This window comes from Sceloporus occidentalis, unplaced genomic scaffold, assembly GCF_023333645.1.
Source record: "Sceloporus occidentalis isolate IW3139 unplaced genomic scaffold, rSceOcc1.0.p SCAF_10, whole genome shotgun sequence".
NCBI lineage: Eukaryota > Metazoa > Chordata > Lepidosauria > Squamata > Phrynosomatidae > Sceloporus > Sceloporus occidentalis.
In genome coordinates this window covers 32,190,997-32,212,042 of record NW_028316990.1, presented here as the reverse complement: position 1 = coordinate 32,212,042, position 21,046 = coordinate 32,190,997, and the positions used below count along the sequence as shown (strand labels likewise).

The 21,046-nt window shown below is 41.0% G+C and overlaps 1 protein-coding gene across 3 annotated transcripts in view; it reads right to left on the bottom strand.

The window, feature by feature from the left end:
* EEF2K (eukaryotic elongation factor 2 kinase) overlaps positions 1-21,046 on the bottom strand; it is a 38,161-nt gene that overhangs the window by 15,529 nt on the left and 1,586 nt on the right. For 2 of the 3 annotated variants that reach the window (XM_089476757.1, XM_089476759.1), the window contains exons 2-10: positions 11,029-11,155; positions 9,229-9,535; positions 8,342-8,392; positions 6,641-6,741; positions 3,570-3,630; positions 2,686-2,723; positions 1,329-1,500; positions 433-582; positions 81-213 (exon numbers count right to left, since the gene is read on the bottom strand). In XM_089476757.1, the coding sequence (XP_089332883.1) occupies positions 81-213; positions 433-582; positions 1,329-1,500; positions 2,686-2,723; positions 3,570-3,630; positions 6,641-6,741; positions 8,342-8,392; positions 9,229-9,474 (952 nt within the window). In that variant the 5' untranslated portion in view covers positions 9,475-9,535; positions 11,029-11,155. The remainder of the gene's footprint in view (positions 1-80; positions 214-432; positions 583-1,328; positions 1,501-2,685; positions 2,724-3,569; positions 3,631-6,640; positions 6,742-8,341; positions 8,393-9,228; positions 9,536-11,028; positions 11,156-21,046) is intronic. The other variant, XM_089476758.1, reaches the window with a different exon arrangement.

Below are 21,046 nucleotides of genomic sequence, written 5' to 3'. Positions count from 1 at the left end.
CGCTTACACTGTGGAATTTGCCTGCAGATCAACCGTATTCCTCTACCAAGTCATCATGCTTATAACACGTAAACATTTACCAAGGTTGCCATCACCGAAGTCTGTGCCACTCTCTGTGTGAATCTGAGGGTCGGTGTAAAGGTCTCCAACTCCTTGGATATCAACAATGATGAGCTGGTGTCCTGAGCGTTCAAACGTGAAATGGCTAAAAGCCTGCAGTGAATCATAAGGTTTATCAGCCATGAGAGAAGAGAAGCTGGGTCTGCTTCAGATATGCTAGCACAACTACTGGAATGCAGAATCATGTGAGCAACTTTCTTCTTAGGAGAAGAATGAAAACTATGAGATTGCCCAGACATCATAGAACTGTAACTCCCAATATACTAGCTTCCCAACCTAGCTATCAACCCAATGTCACCAGGAAAGGCTCACCTGTGGGGTGAGGCGGATGTTGTCATCCCGTACAAATCCTGAGTTTGAGTTGTATTTGATGTATTTGCCCTCAATGTAATGTTCCAAGTGAAACAAAGGTTTGCCTGGTCTGTTCTTCATTTCAATGATGCAGGTCTGGACTATGTCCACCTAGAGAAGGAAGGAAGTGAGAAAGATCTGACAAATGGAGCACATGTCATTTGAATCAAACACAAAATGCGTTAAGTAAACTCTGACCAAGAAAGAATAATGTACACAATGTATTTAAGGAGGGTTTTCTTATCATACACGAACTAGTACAGAACATTTTAGTCTCTCAGAGTAAAGCAGGAATGGATAGGAGAGAATGCTTGAGCAGGAGACTTGTTCTGATTCAATCAAACAGTAGAAATTCATGATTTTCCACTACATTTGAACCAAGGCACACACACACAAAGCATGACAGGCCTTTCTTTTTGCTAAAATGATTGGAACAAACCTCATCTCCAGCCACAATTCATACAAAACATACATCCAATTTAAAATATTGCTCAATTCAGGAATTATTACATTTATATGGCTGCCCATCAACATATATTCTCTGGGTACTTTACTTACACCAATGTGTTTGTGTTTTAATAGAACAAGCTTCATAGCTGAGATCAGTCCAGTTAAGAAACACATCACTCTACCTTCCATGGTTTGAAGAACACAGTCACAACAAGCCCTCTACTAAGTATTTTATTAGAAGTCAGTTCCTACTGAGCTGTTAATGGAACATAACTGGATTTATCTGTAGTAAATTAACTTATCTTTAATGGATCTATATCAATAAAGCCCCATAGCAGTTCCTTTGCAATTTCAGAGGATTGTTACTGATCATTGTTTTTTTTCCTATCTTCTCTTGAAGGAAGTACCTGTTTTGGAGGTTTGTGTCGGTTATATTCTTCTCCCCACAACTTGGCCTCCATTTGGAGTCTTACGTCCTCAAAGTAGACATCTCTGTTCACTGATTCTATGTATCGCTTGGCCACATAATTAAAGGCACCTTTCCAGTTCTGAGTGTGCAAAAAATTGGAGAGCTTTTTCCTACAACAGAAAAATAAATAAAAATGATCCGAGAAATTGGGCTCTGCAAAAACATGATTGCATGGGAGCAGGGAAGTACAGAGGAGCCCCCACAACTGGAACAAACAGGTTGACTCTCCCTTATTGGAAATTCTCAAATTCAAAATACCCCCCCCCCTAAAAAAATAACCTTCATGGATAGTGACACCTTTGATTTCTGATGGTTCAATGCACACAAACCTCATTTTATGTATAAAAATATTCAAATTATTGACTTAAATTACCCCCAGGCTATGTATATAAGTCTACATGAAATAAAAATGAATGTTGTGTTTAGACTTGGGTCCCATCTCCAAGATATCTATTGGGCTGTAAAGGTATCTTTCCTATTTGTGATATGTGTTCCCCTGTAATTCCATGATTGAATATCTATTATTTTCTTCTTTGAAACTTGCCAAAAGAGAAACAAGCACTTGAGCACATAAGGAGGGCTTGAAATATTTGTATTTTCTCTTGAAGGAGAAAAGGGCACCACAGACTTTGTGACCTGCAAGATATTAACTGACAATCATTGTCCTGTTTCTTTTCTGATACACAGAGCGAACTGTAGCCACCACCCAAAAGCAGCAACTCACAAAGCAGTCTTGTGCACATTTTACTTGCAGGAGTTACACTGTGTTCGATAAGATTTACTCCCATGATTTCTGAGGGCTGTACCTAAAAATACTCACATGTAAACCGCAGAATCATACACTTGTACAGTTGGAAGGGACCACAAGGGCCATCTACTCCAAGCCCTGCCTCGCAGGAACAAACAACTAAAGCACTCCTGAAAGATACCCATCCAACCTGCTTAAAGTCCTCTTTTTTCCTACTGTTTTCTACTGCCTTCTACTTTCCCCAGCTTTATCTATTTTCCAGTGAGTCATAATGTCTCATGTTATCTCCAAAGTATAACAGCATTAGTTTATTCACTTTGTCTTCTAGTGAAAGTTCAGGTGAAACTGGCCAACAGAAAATGTTAGCTATCTCCCTTTTTATGCGTAGCACCATTACTTGTCTTGTGCAGTTCTCCTTCCTCTGGTGAACATGTGTGACTCTGAATTAATACTGACTGAGCTCACATCTTAACGGAAAATGATTCGTATTTTCCCTTTCTGCAACAGCCAAACAAGGAAAATCAAAAGCAACAGTAGCAACACTTACGTTCTGAAGCATTCCCGCATCGCTCCACGACCAAAAGGCTGAAAAGCAATAGAGAAGATTGCTCATCTGAAGGCTGCCTAGATGTCAAAATTTCTGCATGTACTACAGAAACACTAAAACCCACTGAAGTTTACAAATGTTTATCAGGAATCACTAAATTTGATGTCAATGAAGTTATAAATAATAAATAAAACTTTTATTTATAGATGTGAACATGCCCAGTGGGCACTTTTTTCAAACAAAGGTTGGAACTTAACTAATGGTCATCATTGTTGACATCCATATGCTTTTGCTAAAGATAAGAGACCCATACTCCAAAGGCAGATATGAGTCTCTTATCTCACGACGCCTTGGGGGCGGAGTCAGGGTATGTGTCATGTGGATGCCACGCCTCGACTCCGGCCCCACGTTGGCCTTAATGGCCAGTCTGCACAGGGTCTCATTCTTCTCACCTTACTTCTTTGCATTCCTTGTTGTTGTATGTCTTCAGGTATTTATGGCAACTTTATCAAGGGGCTTTCTTGGCACAATTTTTTGCTCTGATGCTGAAACAGGGTGAATTGCTCAAGGCCACTCTGTGGGTTTCCATGGCCAAGCAGGAATTTGAACCCTGGTCTCCCAGAGTCCCAGTCCAATAACCAAACCACTATCATGCTGGCTTTCTCCTCTTTGCATTTACATTTTAAAAATTCAATAAAACTATTTTAAGTCAGTTGCTACTTTTAGGCTTGACCCACTTTACAGCATTTATGTGAAGTTAAAACAGTTAGATTACTTCATAAGCCATATTCAGAATGGATGGAAGAAGAAAGGATAAAGACACAATGGTGTAAAATTATAGTGTTAAAAATAAACTTAAGTGACAGATGCATGCTTGTCCTCACCTGTGAAGCCATTTTGATCAGAACCTCGTCTTCAATCCACTCCCCAGTAACAGCATTGTATCTGTCAAAGAAATGAAATATTGAAGTCTGATAATTAAGATGCACATAGGAAGAAAACACTTCCCTCCATTTTCTCTCCCGCTGCCAGGTCTTGAATGAGGAAATCAGAGAAATCAATACCAGGAGTTGCCATTTTATATTCCCACGATGCCCTGGAACAATGCTATATCAGGGGCATTGTGGGAAATTAAGAAAACAACATGATGTACACCAGAAGCCTACTTCCAGTATCACACTTCCTACAGGAAACCTCTGCTATTGCTCTCAGCAAACTGGTATTCACGGCCATCAAAAACCCTCTAATGAGGTTTTCTACTGTTTAAAAAACAACAGTGTAACACAGGCAAAGGTCAAATCTGATCAGACTGTAGTGAGGTGGCATATTTTCCTTCACAAGCTATTTTCCTAACTGCATTTGTGTGGATGTGCAAAAAATGCGTTCAACAGGGCAAACCCCATAGGAACTACATCCGTGTGGGCTAGACATGACAGAACTAATCCTTAGTCCCATGGCCTTTTTCTGGGCAAAATTATTCCCTCAGTGGCTATGAACAAATAGGATTTGGGAGGAAAGAACAAAAACACTGAAGAAAGGATGAAATGCCATCTCTCATTGGGCTGGAGTACTGACTGGATTCACACACAATCTTCTGCAAAATCTCAGAACAAAACACAGAGAATTTCTCTTGATCATATAGTATTTGCTTTGCCCACATGTACTTTGTGCCCTTTCACGCTCCACAGTTATAGCCCTTTCATACCACTTGGAATGTAAGGGCTCCATTATGTTGAAGCCTGTGATTTGTAGTTTCATCAGAAATTTAGTAAGAGAGCTTTAGTACCTCACCAAACTAGGATTCTACAGGCTGTTGCCATGGCAGCTAAAGAGGAATCAAAGTGCTATAAACTTGTGTTGTGTTAACATTCAGGGGCCCTTTCACTTTACATAATGAATGCACTACGATTCCACTGTGGTTTACAGTTCAGTGAGATGCTAGAGTCCTCTGGCAGAAAAATCTGTATACTGTTTCCTGAACTCCAGATCCCAGGATCCCATAGGATGGAATTATGGCTGTTAATTATGGCATGCTATTAATGCTATAATTGTGTAGTGCAGGGGTTTCCAACCTTTTTGACTCGAGGAGCCCCAAGGGCTCCATGGAGCACAGTTGGGAACAACTGGTGTAGTGTGAAAGGTCCATAGTGATAGTGAGAACATGCATTTTAACTGGCAACATCTATGTACCAAGTCTTTAAAGTCCATATACAATCACAGTTTCTGCACCAGCCCTCTCCAACTCCAATGTGTTAGATGTTCTCTGGAGATAATGGGATACGCAAGATCACTCACTTTTGTGCATGTGAGAGCAAACAGGTTTTTCTGGCCCACGAAAGGCGAGGCAACATGTAGATGCATTATTATTCCCTGCCCCAGGGCTTTCTTTTATCATCTAAACAAAACAGCTACAGGTAGCTAGCTATAAGGTGAGCTGAAACACCAATGCCACTAGATTTATTAGCATCAGTGTAAGTGAAGCACCAGCAAATATGAGCAATGCTGACTAATTCTTTTCTTTGAACTGTTGCAAGAGCACATGTCGCTGCACATTAGAGATGTGCACATACTGTGCTTTTTCTGGAATAGATTTCACTTTCTTTTACTTGTGTATCCATGTTCCTCTGTTAAGCATGGTTAAAATATAAACCTTTAAAAAGAACAGCACAGCAAAGCTAAGGGAAAGCTTGGCCAAGTCTAACCTTTATGAACTCCACAGCAGGGAAAAATTAATGGGGGGCGGGGGGGGGGGGGGAGAATTACAGTTCCCAAAAATGGTGGATTCTGAGATCTGTAGTACATATGTAAAATTATTGGAAATTTTGAAGCTATGGGGGATAAACTGTGGGGAAACCACAAAAAATGTAACTTTGATAAATGTTATAGAAATGTACTGTACTTGTTATTGCTATTTAAAATCATTTAGGTGAGTGGGCAAAAGAGATGGGTTTTTTTCAGTAGTGACTCCTAAATTGTGGAACTCTCTTTGTACTGACTTAAATCTCTTTCAAAATACAAAATTCTATCACTTTGATCCAACTACTATGGCTATATCCACTGTAGTCCTGGTATTTGGAATTTATTGAGTCACTAAAACTCTTTAGGAGAGACTTCTAAGTCCCTACTGGATCCCACAGTTGGAACCATGGTCCAAGACACATCACAGTAATAATCCAGTTTGAGATCACCTTAACTGACCCGGCTCAGTGCTAGGTATTGAAATTTCATGACACATTTAGGTTTCTCTGTCAGAGGGCTCTGGTGACACAATAATTCCCAAGCACTCAGCCAGGGCAGTTAAAGCAGTCTCACACTGGATTATTTCCGTAGTGTGTTTTGGCCCCATAAGAGTTAAAGCAGCATCAAAGTTCTACAGTTATGTAGCGTCAAAGAGACCTTACATCTTGGACTTCTCTCCATGCATTCAGAACAGCGTTGAAGACTGTCCACATCAAGGCTGTTTTTAAACTGTGGTAATAACTAATTTGGTAATTTAGAAGAGCTCCACAATGTATTCTGTATATTTGTTAAAGACGCTCTGTTTCTGTTTGTTCATATCGTGTTAAGTAATAAAAGCTTATGAACAACTCACATACAAGCAAGCAAAAAACAAAACAAAAAAACCCTATCTCAAGATTAAATGCAAAGGCCATAAACAAAATTGCTAATTAAAACAAGCCATGTGGTTATCACTCATTTCATTTAATCAGTCTGCAGCAACCTGTTATGGCTTCCTGTTCATTTCTCCCCTTACGGTGCCTCAAAGCCTGGTTCTTGCTGAACAGATGATGCCAGCCATGGCTGCTGGCGAAATGTCAGGAATAAACTCTTCCAGAACATGGCCACATAGCCCAAAAAACCCCACAAAAAGCTATTGTATGGGTTCTATCCCATACCTATAAAGACCGAAGGCATAGACTTAGTGTCAGTAGTGGAACCAGAAATAGCTACAGACCTGTGACGTGTGGCATTTTCTGTTTCAATCTCCTCCAGATGAAATTCTGCCCAAGGGTCCGGCATGTGTTTGGCTTTCTCAATGGCGTGCTTCCAAGCTTCCTGCAGGAGGTGAAAAATGAGGATGTTTTCAGATGAACAGCTCCGAGAACCAGCAACAGGGCTGCCAGAGTGAAAACTGGAGAGGGCTCCTGCACCTTTAATGGTTGTGCAGAAGAGGGAATTTCAGCTCTTCAGGTAACAAGCAACAGCTCCTGAAAATTCCCGCTTCTGAACAACCGTTAAAACTGCAGGAGCCCTCTCCAGTTATCACTCTGCTAACCCTAGCCACCAGGTGAAATGTGTTCACAGCTATCCTGTCTTGCTTTCACTAATGGATGTTGTTTATTGTAAAGACAGAGTAAGGGATGGGAAAACTCAGGAGAGCTATAAATGGAAGGCAGCAGATGTTTCCAGAAAGAGAGCTCATCAAATAAGCAATTAGAAGCCAGCATTCAACTCAGTCTTTTTCTCCTTAATGGATTTTCTGCAGTTATGAACTTTGGAGCAGGACTACGAGATACAATGAACAGGAGCTCTCCCTCAGAGGGCGAGAACCACAGCAGTCCATTGCAAACATCTTGGTCTAAAAAGTACTGGGTTGAAGAACAGTGAATGTGAAGACAGCCTCCCAACACATATGCTTTCTTTTACAACATTTTGACTTATGCCATTGAGTCAGCTGGTCCTTTTCCAGAACAGTTCCTGAACTATTGTTGCCCTCGGATAAATGCCTCCTTATTTGGCCAAGTATTTTTACTGCATTTTTATTCTTTTAAGGTGATGTAGTCAAGCTGAAACATGCAAAAACAAAAGCTTCCCTGTCCCATAAGCATAAAACACAGAAGAATATTAAGAAGCAAACCCTTTTACAACACTAGCTTTAAACCACAAGCTCACTATCACCAAGCAGCAAAAGCAGATGTTAGTACCTGAGAGATGCAGATGAATATTACAACTCCAGATGAATCATTGATTCCAATACTATACAGGCCTAATTCAGCTTTAATAATCTATACTTCAAGCAGAGTCATTGAAATTAATGGGACTTAAGTTAATTGTGAATAGTTTAAGTCCTATAGATTTCAAAGTCTGACTATATCTAGATTCAAATCTGTTACTGTGGGAATGCAAGTATTAAATATTGAAGTGATTTCTTCCATCTGCGTCAATTTTTTATTTTGCATTTTCCTCTTCAAGGAAATACTCCTCTTTTTAAAAAAAGATTATCAATCTCTTAGAAAGAAAAGAAAAAAGCAGAAGTATTTTGTTATATTTCAGTCAATGCTACTGCAAACAAGACAACAATCTAATGCAGAAACTACACCTATGTAGAAAATCTAAGACCAGATTGTTTAGAAATCACCTCTAGTAACAATTGCACATGTGACTTTTAATATGTGGGTATGACTTCCTAATGCATACTTTGTAGCTGCAAATCAATACCCATTTACCTGGGAATAAGTAAACTCAGTAGCACTTTCTTCTGAATAGACTTGTACAGGGTTGCATTTAAATTACCAGATTCTCAAAACTGACATTCTACTTTATTGATTTTGAGGGGCTACAATTTTATGAAATGGAGATAATTTTAAATAAAACAAAATGAACAAACATCTGCAAGAATCTTGCAAGAAATATTAACACATTATTTTTGACCTACCCGGCTACGGTCAACCACAGAGCCATGCTTAGAATGCCGCTGAGTGCCATTCTAAAGGACATACATGAGAAACAATCAAGCAGAGGACACAGACAGAAGATGCAAAATAAACAGTCATTTAAGCTGAACCACGTACTAAAGTCACATAGCAACGACTTCTCAAAAGTCTTCGAACAAATGCTTCTGAAAGTAGTAATCTAAGGAACAACATACTAATGCTTAGAATGATAAAAACCCTCATATTCCAGGTTTGGATTGGCACCTTTGACTTGACCTTTGCATGTTAGTGAAAGAGGCATTAACGATTAACAGTATAATAATAATAATAATAATAATAAAGAATGGGGAGTGGCTAACTACTATTGCAGTTACAATAATTTTCAGCCACTGAATACCCTGCATTAAATGCAGCTCCATGTATGGTGCAGCCTGGTTCAACCCAGATGCCAAATGATAGGCAAAGGAGATGGTACTAGAAGGTGGTACTAACAGGCCATTTGGGTGTGCGTGAAGTTGAGCAGGTGGCTCAACACTCTTGCTTGGTTCTCAAAATTCCCCCCTGGGTGATATTGCCTATAAATGGGGTACACTATATTATTTCATGCAGCTGGCTAGGGTTCATGCTTGTTTCTCAAGTTGTGGTATCTACTGTGTACAGTCTTTCCTATGTGCAGCAACCATGCATGCTGAAGAAAGTGCAAGTTGGTCAGAACATGAAAAAGTAGACCAGAGCATTGACTAAGAGTAGTAACAGGTCCAAATAAACACATCAGAGCTGTAATGTTCATCACAGTAGTTAGTACAAGAGAAGACGCTGTTAAAAAAGATTCAGCCTTGCATGCCATGCCAGTGTAAGAGAGAACAGGTTAGACAGGATAGATGCTTACCCTGAAATGGAAAGAATTTCGAGGAGAAGCACTTGATGAATATTGCTCATTTTTAGCCAAGTTACTGTAATAGTTACTGACTTTGCCATTCCCTGCCTTATTTGAGATAGGGTCATGATCATCTGTTATTGAGCAGATATAATAGTTATCTTCATCCTCACTATCAGCGTCATGGTAACTTCCAGCTTTTGTTAACTTGGCATTGTCGAAGCATTCGATGTGAAAGATAAGATCTTCCTCCGCCATGCTGGTAGAAGAGCCTTGCTCGCGTGATGATTGAAGTAGCCAGTATTACAGATGAAAGAACCTAGCAGAGAGAAGAGGTTGGGAGGGAAAACAATATTCAAATTATTTTTGTGATGGGTTACAGAGGAGATTGCATGTGGACATGAGAGTTTAGGCACTTTTACCATTTTCATCAGGCCTAAAAAGATAAAAGGTTTAGCTTTTCCCTTGAACTGATTGTCTAGTTGTGACCAACTCTAGGGAGCAGTGCTCATCTCCATTACTAAGCTGAAGAGCCAGCATTGTCAAAGACAATTCTGTGATCATGTGGCCAGCATGACTCCACAGAACACTGTTACCTTTCCATTAAAATGGCACCTATTTATCTACTTGCACTTGCATGCTTTCGATCTAAGTTGGCAGAAGTTGGGACTAGTGATAGGAGCTCACTCCGTCACATGGCGCCCGGTTTCTAACTGCTGACTTGCCCATCTTGCAATCGTCAGAGTCAGCGTCTTAACCGCTGAGCCACTGTGTCCTTTGCATGCTGCAAAATACTGACCAAAATGGACTACTCTGGCAGGAATGGGGGCTATATACATTCAACTGGCTGCATTGTCGCATATTGGGTCGAAAATGTGACCCAGAAATGTTCAGAGATTCACTGACAATTTGATTTTTTTTAATCATCAGCCACTGTTTGATCAGCTTTTTGGAACTTAAGAGGAGTAGTGGGTTGCACAGTAGGCAAACGGTTACATTTTATTTATGCAGGTTTGTCATGTTCGGAGCCATTTTCATGTGACATCCTGGGTTGGTATATGATTCATCCTTCTCTTCCTCCAATTTTCTCTCCATTCTCTCTTCTTTTTAAATGCTCATATTAGATCGGGAACCTGAGAACAGTATGATGTGATAAGAGTATGTGCTTTGCATGCAAAAGGTCCCACGTCCAATTCCTGACATCTTTAAATAGAGCTGGCAAAGACCCTGCCTGGGAGCCCATTAGCATTCTGTCAGTCGAACAGTATCGACTAAAAGTGGACAAAAGGAAAATCCAGATTTACAGTAGACCAGTGTAATGGGAATTCTGTCCACCGGATAATACTGTTGTTTACAATCTTGGGAGCTGAGGCGAACTAAACAATAAACGCTAAAGAATTCTAGTTAGGTACAGATTGACACAAATAAGGCAAAGTACCCTCAATCCCTTACCAAAGATATAGGGGTGTGGAAAGTATACCTGTTTCATCAGCAAATATTTCTGACATTTCAATGTTTTCCAATAGCAGCAAAAAAATGAACACACACACTCCATTACATTATACTGCTAAATTTAACCATTTCCAGGGCTCAGCATTTATGAATTCTAAGCATACATCTTTTGACCAAGATCATCACTGGGATTCTTGTAAAATACAACACAAATCCCGCAAGGCTACCCACTCTTGGAATGCTAAGCTAGGTGGAAGCAACAACCAGATGGGAAAACTCAGTCTCAAAGACATTTTTGCTCAAGATCAACCGGCAAATTCAGACAGTATAAAAGAGGGGGGAAAGGGGGGGAAGTATTACCTCTTGTGGACCAGCTTCCAATGGAGGAAGCTGAATGCAGGCCTCCACGTTTCGCAGAACTCTTCTCCAGGTAGTCTCCAGGAATCAAGCGGAGCAGAAAGCCACACGTTCTACCAGAACAACAGCCCTGCAAGAAATACAGTCCTGTTACCTCCAGTGCTGAGAATTGGCTCACGCCAACAAACCGTCCTGTCAAGTACAGCGCAATAATTCAACTTCATCTGAGCTCAGTCATAAGCTAAAATTAGAGACAGTATTTTTCCCCAACAGCACAGTGTACATAGTTCTCTGAAGACTAAAAGCCTATGCGTTGACCTAGCTTGAGAAGAAAATGTTAAGTATAGCGACGCCTAACTGTATCCCACCACAGTGAATTATTTCAGGCCATCAGGGCAGGACTTTGGGGCAAGGTCCAGAGCTTGGTTCCTTCTGCAAAATAACACCATGACTGATAAGGTCATTATTTGAGCTTTACTTTTTAAGAATATAAACATTTGCTAGCTCCTTCTAAAACAGTTTGGCCAATTTGCTATTTTAAGCAATATATTTGAAACAAGAAGAAAGTGAGTAACTAAAAAGAAACACATTCTTAACACCTTACCCAAAAAGCTATACACAAGTACTGTCTAATAATGTATTACTCTGAAAAAGCAACAAAGAACATCAGGTAATGTTAACCAAGTGACATTACAGCTGAGTAACATTCGCTTTTTGTTTAAATGCTCCAAACTGAAATCCTTCTGGTGACTTGTGTCAGCTTGTTTTGGGAGCAGTGAAAGCAGCAGCTAGAAGAAGCTGTGCCAGCTCCTGAGGACAACTATGCCACCCTTCCTGCTGCCATAGTAGCTGCAACCATATCACCCATCAAAGTACTCTCACTTGTGATGCCATCTGAACCTACAATCGCACTGGTACACTTACCAACAAAATTATGGCCCATAGTTCTCAAATGGTCTCTTATCTGGGCACTAACCAAACCCAGACCTGTATAACTGTGGCAAGATGGCTGCATCATCTGTCCTAAGAACATGTCAACAGTTCCCACTCTGAGGCATTTTACCGTATATACTTGACTGTAGAGTAAGTAGCTGAATCAAGACACATCTGGACCTCTGGCAAGTCAGTAGTTGCCTACTTTATCCTTATAGAGAAACTAAACCTGCTTTTATAAAGAGCCCCAAACACACACAGAACACTTAATTCCCTGATAAATGACAGGCGCTCCAAACTTAAGTAATAAGTAACTTTCTGTTCCCTGTAGGACACGTTCACTTGTTTGCTTTCTTCCCTTCCTGACCATAAACTATGCAACTCATCACAAGAGAAGGCACACAAAGAGACTAAGGAAAGAAGCCAGAGAAATATGTGTATGTTTACACGCTACATACAAACCAACCAGCCCCAATATAGCCTTATCTGAGGGATTGGGGAAGCAGCATTACAATCAGTTTGCACACACATCACACACAAATATCACGTTACTTGAAAATGGGTGGGTGGTGGGTGCTTAAAATCAGCCATGCATGTGCATATACAGACACGTATGCGCACAAATACAGCTTCCCTTGAGGAAATATTGTGGGGATAAAGTTGCACTCATCTATACTGTGCCATCTAAAGAAAACAAGTGTTGGTGGTGTTAGAATTATTTGTAATCATTTATACAGGTATATCTCAGGTAATAAAATGCATGTTCCTGGACATTACTTCTTTAGCAAGAAACCTGGTACTAGAGGGAAGAACAACATGGAAAGAATAAAGATAGGTTCTTAACCCACAGAAAAGAAGAGCTGTTCTAGAGGTTTCAATCAATAATTCCCCCTTTTTAAAATTCAAAACAAACACTATGCACATGTGAAATGAAACAACCAGGCCAGGTAAGCATTGCAATGCTAACCAAAACATTTCCAACCTTCTAGAGACTATGTGAAGGCCTCTTCCAACATGCATTTAAGGATTCTCTTTTTCTTTCACCAGCCTTCTTTTTTCTTATGATTTCAATTTTGTTGGCCAGACTTACAGATCCTTAACGTACTGGGTATATACAATGAGGCAGATTTATTTTCTCTCCCAGTTTAAGCTGTTCACACATGCTCAGTAAGGAATGCCTGTTGCAACAACCCCACAAAGCTACACTACAAACAGCTACTGCAAATCCCATTCTTTCCCAGTGCGACACTTTATTGTGGTGTTTACAGCAGAAACGTTGCAGTAACCTGACACTGAAGAGACTAAGGCCTTCTAGCCCTTCTTCACCATCCTAAGACTGATGATGTTAAAACATCCAGCTAGAGAGAGGATCTGAAGAAAGAGGAGCTGGGGGTATAACATGACTTTGTAAAAAGAAACTTCACTACCAAGATGCTTTATTGACAGAGGTATGCCTGTACCATACACACAAAGCACACAGCTAAATACAATTGGTTACTCACACACATGAAACACAGTATGTAGAAAGATCTTGTAGCGCCTTTGAGACTAAATGAAAGAAAGAAATTGGCAGCATGAGCTTTTGTACAAAACACAGTCTTTGCAGCTGAAAGCCCATTCAAAATGGAAATATCATAGGCAAGAAATTCCAGCAGACTTCTCATATGCTCCAGCCCCTAAAGAAGAATATGAATGTTGTGCCGTCAGCAAAGCGGGGATATTGCTGAAACAAATCTAGCTGTCCTCCTTCAGGCGTTATCTCTGACAGGCAGAAGCTGTGCAGCAAGCTGTTCACTTCCCTGAGAACTCCCTGTACTTTCTCTGTTTCAACAACATCCACACACAACCAAAGGAGCAGATTTGCCAAGCCAATGATTCTGCTGCCGCCATATGAGACCTCACTGGTCCTATTGGGAAGGTGGGGGAAAGTGATCAGACGTTGCGGTGCCAATAGGAGGACAGAGAGACTTTTATCCAATCTCAGTGGTGGCGCAAAGTCCCTCTAGTGGGATGGGATCTTGCTCATGCACAAAATGGAGTTGCTGACAGCTCTAAAGCAGTACACGCGGTCCTCAACATATGCAGCTTTCACTTTTGCGGCTCTGATTATTCACAGATATCATTACTATGTTCTTCCTCTGGCTACAAGAATCTTTAAGTCTTCCAGTGTTACTCTTCTGGAATTATGACCACAGAGGGATGCTGATGGACCTAAAGATTCCTAGAGAGAACACTTCTCTATGCATCTGTAGGTCCTCCAGCACAATTCTATGGTCAAATTCCCACATATGTTGACCACAGTTGCACCAGGTTCCTAGAGAGGTGTTCTCTAAGGTTGAAAAACCTAGTGTTATTATTATTATTAAACTTTATTTCTAAAGCGCTGTAATTATACACAGCGCTGTACAAAGTCGGTAAAATTAAAGAGAATATAAAAGCCTGCCCAAGGCGTACATTCTAAAATAATAACAATTAAAAGAGGAATAGATAAAATTACCATATAGAAAAGAAAAAGCAAATTAAAAACATCAAATATAAAACAAATCACATCACATCAAATATTGTCAGACAGCCAGATGACAATCACAAATTCCCTGAGAACGCTTCCCTAAACAATATGGTTTTCAGCTCAGCCTTAAAGCTGGTTAGGGAAGTGATGAGCCGTGCATGCAGAGGAAGAAGGTTCCAGGAATAGTGGTTTCTGATTTACGCTTTTTCCACTTTCATGGGGGTCCTGAGCCCCTAACCCCAGCAAATGTGGAGGGCCCACTGTATTTATTGTGATAGTCAGACACTTGTCCTGTCCTAATGTCTCTGCAGAACTGCATCACACACTAGCGGGCATCCTATTAGTGACATGAATGCGCATGTGTGGATTTAGGTTGTCTGCTGACTTATGACACCCTATGATTCTCCTAGGATTTTCTCTGGCAAGTTCTGCCTGGAGGTGGTTTTGCCAGTTCCTTCCTCTGAAATATAGCCTACAGCACCTGGTATATGTTGGCAGTCTCCCATCCAAATACTAACCAGAGCTGATCCTGCTAAGTTTCCAAGATCAGAAGGCTTAAGTCCACCTTATACCTGTATGCATCTCTTTTTGGTTGCTGTGGAAACTGGTATTCTCTTCCCTCCTTCACAATGACCAAAATATCCCTTGCAATATTTTGCAATAGAGTGTGTGTGGGATGGGAGAAGCTTCTGTCTATGTCTCTGTAACCAGATGCAGAATGATTATATCATCCATTGATGCCTCCAGAGAACCTCAGCTGATCTCACCAGGTAAAGTTATCATTTGGCAGCTGGCTACAGGAACACAGCCTGACACTTCTCCAAACCCAACAACTCCTGCAGCTACAAAAAGGGGCTGAAGAGAAGAGTTGAGAGGCTATTTGTAATGTAGTTCTGCATAGGGCACTATACAGGATCATTGCTACTCTCTCAGGGTGACCAGATGTCCTAACTACCAAGAACGCTGACTGGAGCCAGTTATAGGGACCATGTAACTCCCTTGTTAAAACAGCTTCAATGGCTACTGGTTTATTTCTGGACACAATTCAAAGTGCTGGTCAGACCTATAAAGTCCTCTACAGCATAGGTCTGGACCAGTGATTCCCAAACTTTGGTCCTCCAGATGTTTTGGACTTCAGCTCTCAGAATTCCTGATTGTTGGCCAAGCTTATGGGAGCTGAAGTTGGGAACAAATGGAGGAGCAAAGGTTGGAAACCACTAGTTTACAGCAGTGTTTCCTAAACAGTGCTTTCCCCATACTAACCTACCAGAGTTTTAAGAGCGACAGGAGTAGCTCTCAGTCCCACTGTCTTGGGTCCCACTCTGGGAGAAAGGCACCATACAAAGGGAACAAACATCCATGGTGTTACCCATGCTGGTTTATATAAATTTTGGAATCAATGATAACCCTTGGATGACCCCTGGACAGACTCCTAGGCTGTCCGCCATTACTGGCAAAGCGAGAGGACATGTACACCTCCCCTGAGGGGAACAGCCACATTAACATCTTAAAGGGTCTGGGAAGTCGCATGAAGGGATTATCTTGAGTCAGGAAGAGTAAAATGTTTGCCTTCCCTGAAGCTATCACCCCCTCCTCAAGTCTGTTGTCCGAACAACTTAAGTCATTGATATTATCAGATCCAGACATCCAGGTGAAAAGAAAATAATCAAACACCTTTGTTTCGGCCACACCAGCCTCTTTGCCTCAGGCGAGATTTCGCCTATAAAAAGTCCCAACTTTGGCTGCTCAGGGCGCCATCCCAAAGGTCTACTTACTCCACATCAGTCAGACCTCTGTTCTGGTAGCCGGCATTTCTGCTCAAACCCAGGTTGCGGAGCAGACTTGTCTCACTGTCCCACATCCCATTCGCTTCCCGGAGGAAGACTACATCTTGGTGAGTATACCATTAGCAAAGCCTAAACATCTTTTCCACATTTCCAACCTCCCTTCCTGAGCCTTGAACGTGTGTGTGAGTGTGTGCATTGTGTGTGTTCCCCCTGTTTTCAATAAAGTAGACATTTAGTTACTGCAATCTGTCTCAGCTTCAGTTATTGGGAGGCCCTGGTCTACTCCGTATACATATCGGGAGACGATCTCGGTGGGCTCTCATAGCCAGCCCCCTCTTGCAATATTTGGACTAATAACAACATAATAAAATTCCCCTACGGACCCTTGGCTACAATGGTTCTTCCCTTTCCCAAACAAAGCCGTCATCAAAATTCTGCACCAAGAAAAGCTGGATTCAAGTTCTATGAACCAATGACAAATAAATCCTAGCTGTGTGTTCTTATTTTTTGCATTATTTATCCCCTGGTACTAGGTTTCAAAAAGGGCTTTTCCAGTCTCTCTGCAGCCTCAAATGACTAGAAACCATCTGCGATATTAAATCCACAGAGAAAACAACAATTACTTTCTCCTTTTGGCCACTGAACCAATTGTTCTCATAATCCCAGTTGTAATGTGCATTTCTTCTTCCCTGAATGTGTAGAACAGAACAATACTATAATTGTAAGAGATTTTAACTGTGCATTGAGACTAGCCGGTGTTATTTTGCATACTATCCCAACAAACACTATCTCAAATTATTTCCACCATTACTATTCTATATTAGAAAATTAATTTTACTAATAATTTAGGGCTTGACGCAAGCATGCATCTCCCTTTAGACAAGTTAGTAAAACACCGAGAAAGCAATCTGGGAGGCAAAATAGTCTCTACACAAAGGAATGTAATTCAGATTCACATTCTTATGCATTTTGCACACAGGCCATAACTTCTAAACATACAGGCCTTTATTTGAACTAAACAGACATAGATTTGATGATTATCATGTGCTTTCCTCATGAAACTGTAACCCATATTATTTTTACCAACAGTTCAGTGTAATGACACAACCTAATTACATAATTCTTAGCAGCAGTATGAAAGTGGTTGCTATCGTGTCGCTGTGTTTGCTGGAACGTTTTTCTTTTTGGTTGTCGTATTTCAGCTGTTGCCCTCTCTAGATCCCCATTTTCATGCGGACCAAAAACATGTGATTTTGTCAATAAACAGATCTGCTGACCGAATCAATCTGAGTGCCATTACCTTACACAAACACTCTGCAATCTAAGAGCGCAGCAAAATCCTCTACTAACAAATGAGAACTCAACCACAATCTCATTATCCACACTCCGGTTAAGAGCAGTCCAGCTTTTGCTTGTGTATTGTATGGGTGAAAAGCATTCGTAACACTTTCTTGACAAGCACTCAAATCATCCCTGCCATGAGTTCCATTTCAAAACAGCGCGTTCTATTACAGCGACGACATTAAATCCACAACCTCCTACGACAAAGACTCCATTACAGCGGGATCCTATTAATCATTGTTCAAATGAAAAACTCACTGTGTTCAGAGGTGCATTTTCCCCTGAGAGTAGCTGCAGAAGGGCTTATTTCCCAAGTAAAAGCCCTCCGCATTTGCAGCTTTGACTTTTACGGCGTAGATTATTTGCAATTTAGATCAGGGGTAGGCAACCTGCGGCCCGCGGGCCGGATGCGGCCCGGCAAGGCCTTGGGACTGGCCCCAGCCCAGTCCTGCCGCCGATTGCCGCCGGGGCCTTTGGGGGGCAATTGTCTATAGAAGCCTCAGAAACATGCATTTATACTAACATTTTTTAAAAAATCAGCAAATTTTTTTCACGTGTCCTCCATTGTTTTTTAAAAAGTGTCTTCCATTTGAAAATTTTGTCCTACATTTGTCCTGGTTTATTTATATATATATATATATTTTAAAAAATATTTAATTATTTATTTTTTGGCTTCGGCCCCCCAGTTGTCTGAGGGACAGCAACCCGGCCCCCCGTTCAAAAAGGTTGCCTACCCCTGATTTAGATTAATATGTTATTGCTGGAAATTTATAGGTCCTCCAGTGCAACTCTGCCAGACGTTGACCATAGAGTCTACTCTAGGCATCTGTAGGTCCTCCAGCACGATTCTCTATGATCAATTTGTAGCAGATGTTTGTGCACTGGAGGAGCTAGAGATTCCTACAGAGCTGTTCTCTCAGGAAATAAGAATAGTGCTTATTTATTTGCAGTTTTTCCACTTTCGTGGGGACCTTCATGCCTAACCCCAGCAATTGTGGAAGGACCAATGTATAGTCAGAACACCAAGCAGCTTCCTCCATGGACTTGTAAAATGTTTCAGTGCTCTTTGGACACAGTTCATATAGGACAGAGGAGCAAAATGAGGGCGTTCCGCCTCCTGCAAGCAACCTTTCCCTTCAATCCCCAAATTTTCAGCATTGCTGTAAATTAAAAGCAACCGGAAATAAGAATTTAAGCATCCAAAAAGGGGTAGGAGGCAAAGGAGCCTTGGGAATGCAATCACAGCAAATATAAGGATTCTAGGTGTGAATATCTGTCGGATATTGATACCAAGGTAACCTATAAGGTGTCATTATTTATCTCAGCAGCAATCAAAATTCGGGCCAGAGTCATAGCAGACATTGCAGTTGATTGCCATGGGGACGATCTTATCTAATCCATCAAGTTGTTTTTAATGATGTTTTAGTTAATTGTTTGGAATTGCTTTTTTTAAAGCATAAGATTCGGATGTTAATTACCTAATTAACTGATGTAGTATTTTGCAATACTGAAATTTTGTGATTGGTTTTAAATATATATTATGCGAATGGCCTTTGGCTTAAGCATTAATAAACTTATATATTACATATATTACATTAGGTGTGAATAATTTTCTCTTTCTCATTCTCAGCAATGCTAGAAATTTGAGGACTGCAGGAAAATTTCACTGGATGAGGGCAAATTCTTCTTATGTGAAGGAGGAAGGCCCCCATTTTGTCCTTCCTGTACAAACAGCATACTAGGAAAGGAGCAGCCGGAGAGGAAGACCTTTTTGTGGTGCTTAGGTTTGAGTAGGACAAAGGAAGGATATTCAAAGTGCAGAACATGACGTTTGGTTTCTAATTAACAAGATCTAGATTGCTTTGCAGAAGAGAAACATACACTTTCCTTATTCCTGTACCATCCCCTGATTCCCTTAGCGCTGGAGAACAGATGCCACCGGACCCTCCTCTCTCCCTCCTCCTGCACTCCTTGCGCAGACATTAAATGGCATGGAAACATGTTTCAGTGCGAGTACGTTTCAAAGCAACAGAGCATAAGAATTATAACTCTCGGCCTGACAAGCAAGCATGGCTATGGGCACAATATGTGCACCCAGGCTTCCAGAAAAGACCACAGACCTGTGCTTTTTCCATATGAGCATAATTTGATACCCCCCCCCCAGCGGAGATCCAGTTGATCCTCTTGCTCCTGGCCATTAAAAAACACACTTATGTGTCCAAGACTTCAGAGAGATATTGAAGTGCAAAATTTGTTTAGCTGCTCATTTTTGAACGCATTTTATTAAATGCGTTTGAAAAAGAGGATTTTAATGGAGGGATGGGTTGTGTGTTATGTTTTCTGTGGGCTGTTATTTGTATATCGGAATTATTTTATATCATTTCTCACTTAAACAAAACCCCAATGCAACTTAGAATGCCGAACGACAACAAAAACATCCGTTCACAAAAAATCCTTTCAAAATGTTAAAGGCTGATGGTAAACCAAGGTAGATTGTTTTTTACATAAGATGTATTATTACTGCATTTACAAAAGGTGCATTATTGCTGTTAGCCTTCATGGGCTTTGTCTAAAGTAGACGATGATACAAAGCAAAGTGAATAAACGCAGTGTCCTATTACCTTAATGGCAAACCCAGCCGTCGCACAAACTGGGGCAATCCGAATAGAATGTCTAAATAATTGAATAGCAGTTAAGTGTGCCGCTGCAGCTACAATTCCTGGGACTGTCAGTCTCACAAACCTCCCACTGTTGCACTGAAATGAGGAGCATTTGGCCCGTTAAAGTGTTTATAACACAGGTCACACAGTACACTCCAGGGGAAACCACAAAGCAAGGAGGTGGACGACATACTAAGGGTCTCCATGAATAAGTCACTCAAACACGCAAACCAGGTGCAGGAGCAGAGCAAGATGGGAAACTGCCTTACACTGAGTCAAAAGCACCGGTGCATCTAAGTCAGTATTCATATGTAAAAATCAGAGTTGGAAGAGACTACAGAGATTCCTAGAGAGGCATTCCCTCAGTTTTACATTTGCGTTTTTTCCACATTCATGGCAGTCCTTCACCTCTAATCCCAGCAAATGTGGAGGAACCATTGTATACTGGACAACACTTTCCATCACCTCTCAAACCCTCAAGTCAAATGAGGCCAGGGTGCTCAAGGATGTTGGGAGTTGTATTACAGTATAGGTTATCTAGCCAGTGGCAAGTCAGGAAATATTTCCCTGAATCATAGTCGGAAGAGACCCCAAGGGCCATCCAGTCCAACCCCTTTATTCTGCCATGCAGGAGCTCACAATCAAAGCACCCCAACAGATGGGGTGTTCCACTGTCAAACAGCCCTTACTCTGAGGAAGCTCCTCCTAATGTTGAATTGGAATCTCTTTTCCTGCAGCTTGCATCCATTGCTCTGGGTCCTAGTCTCTGGAGCAGCAGAAAACAAGCTTGC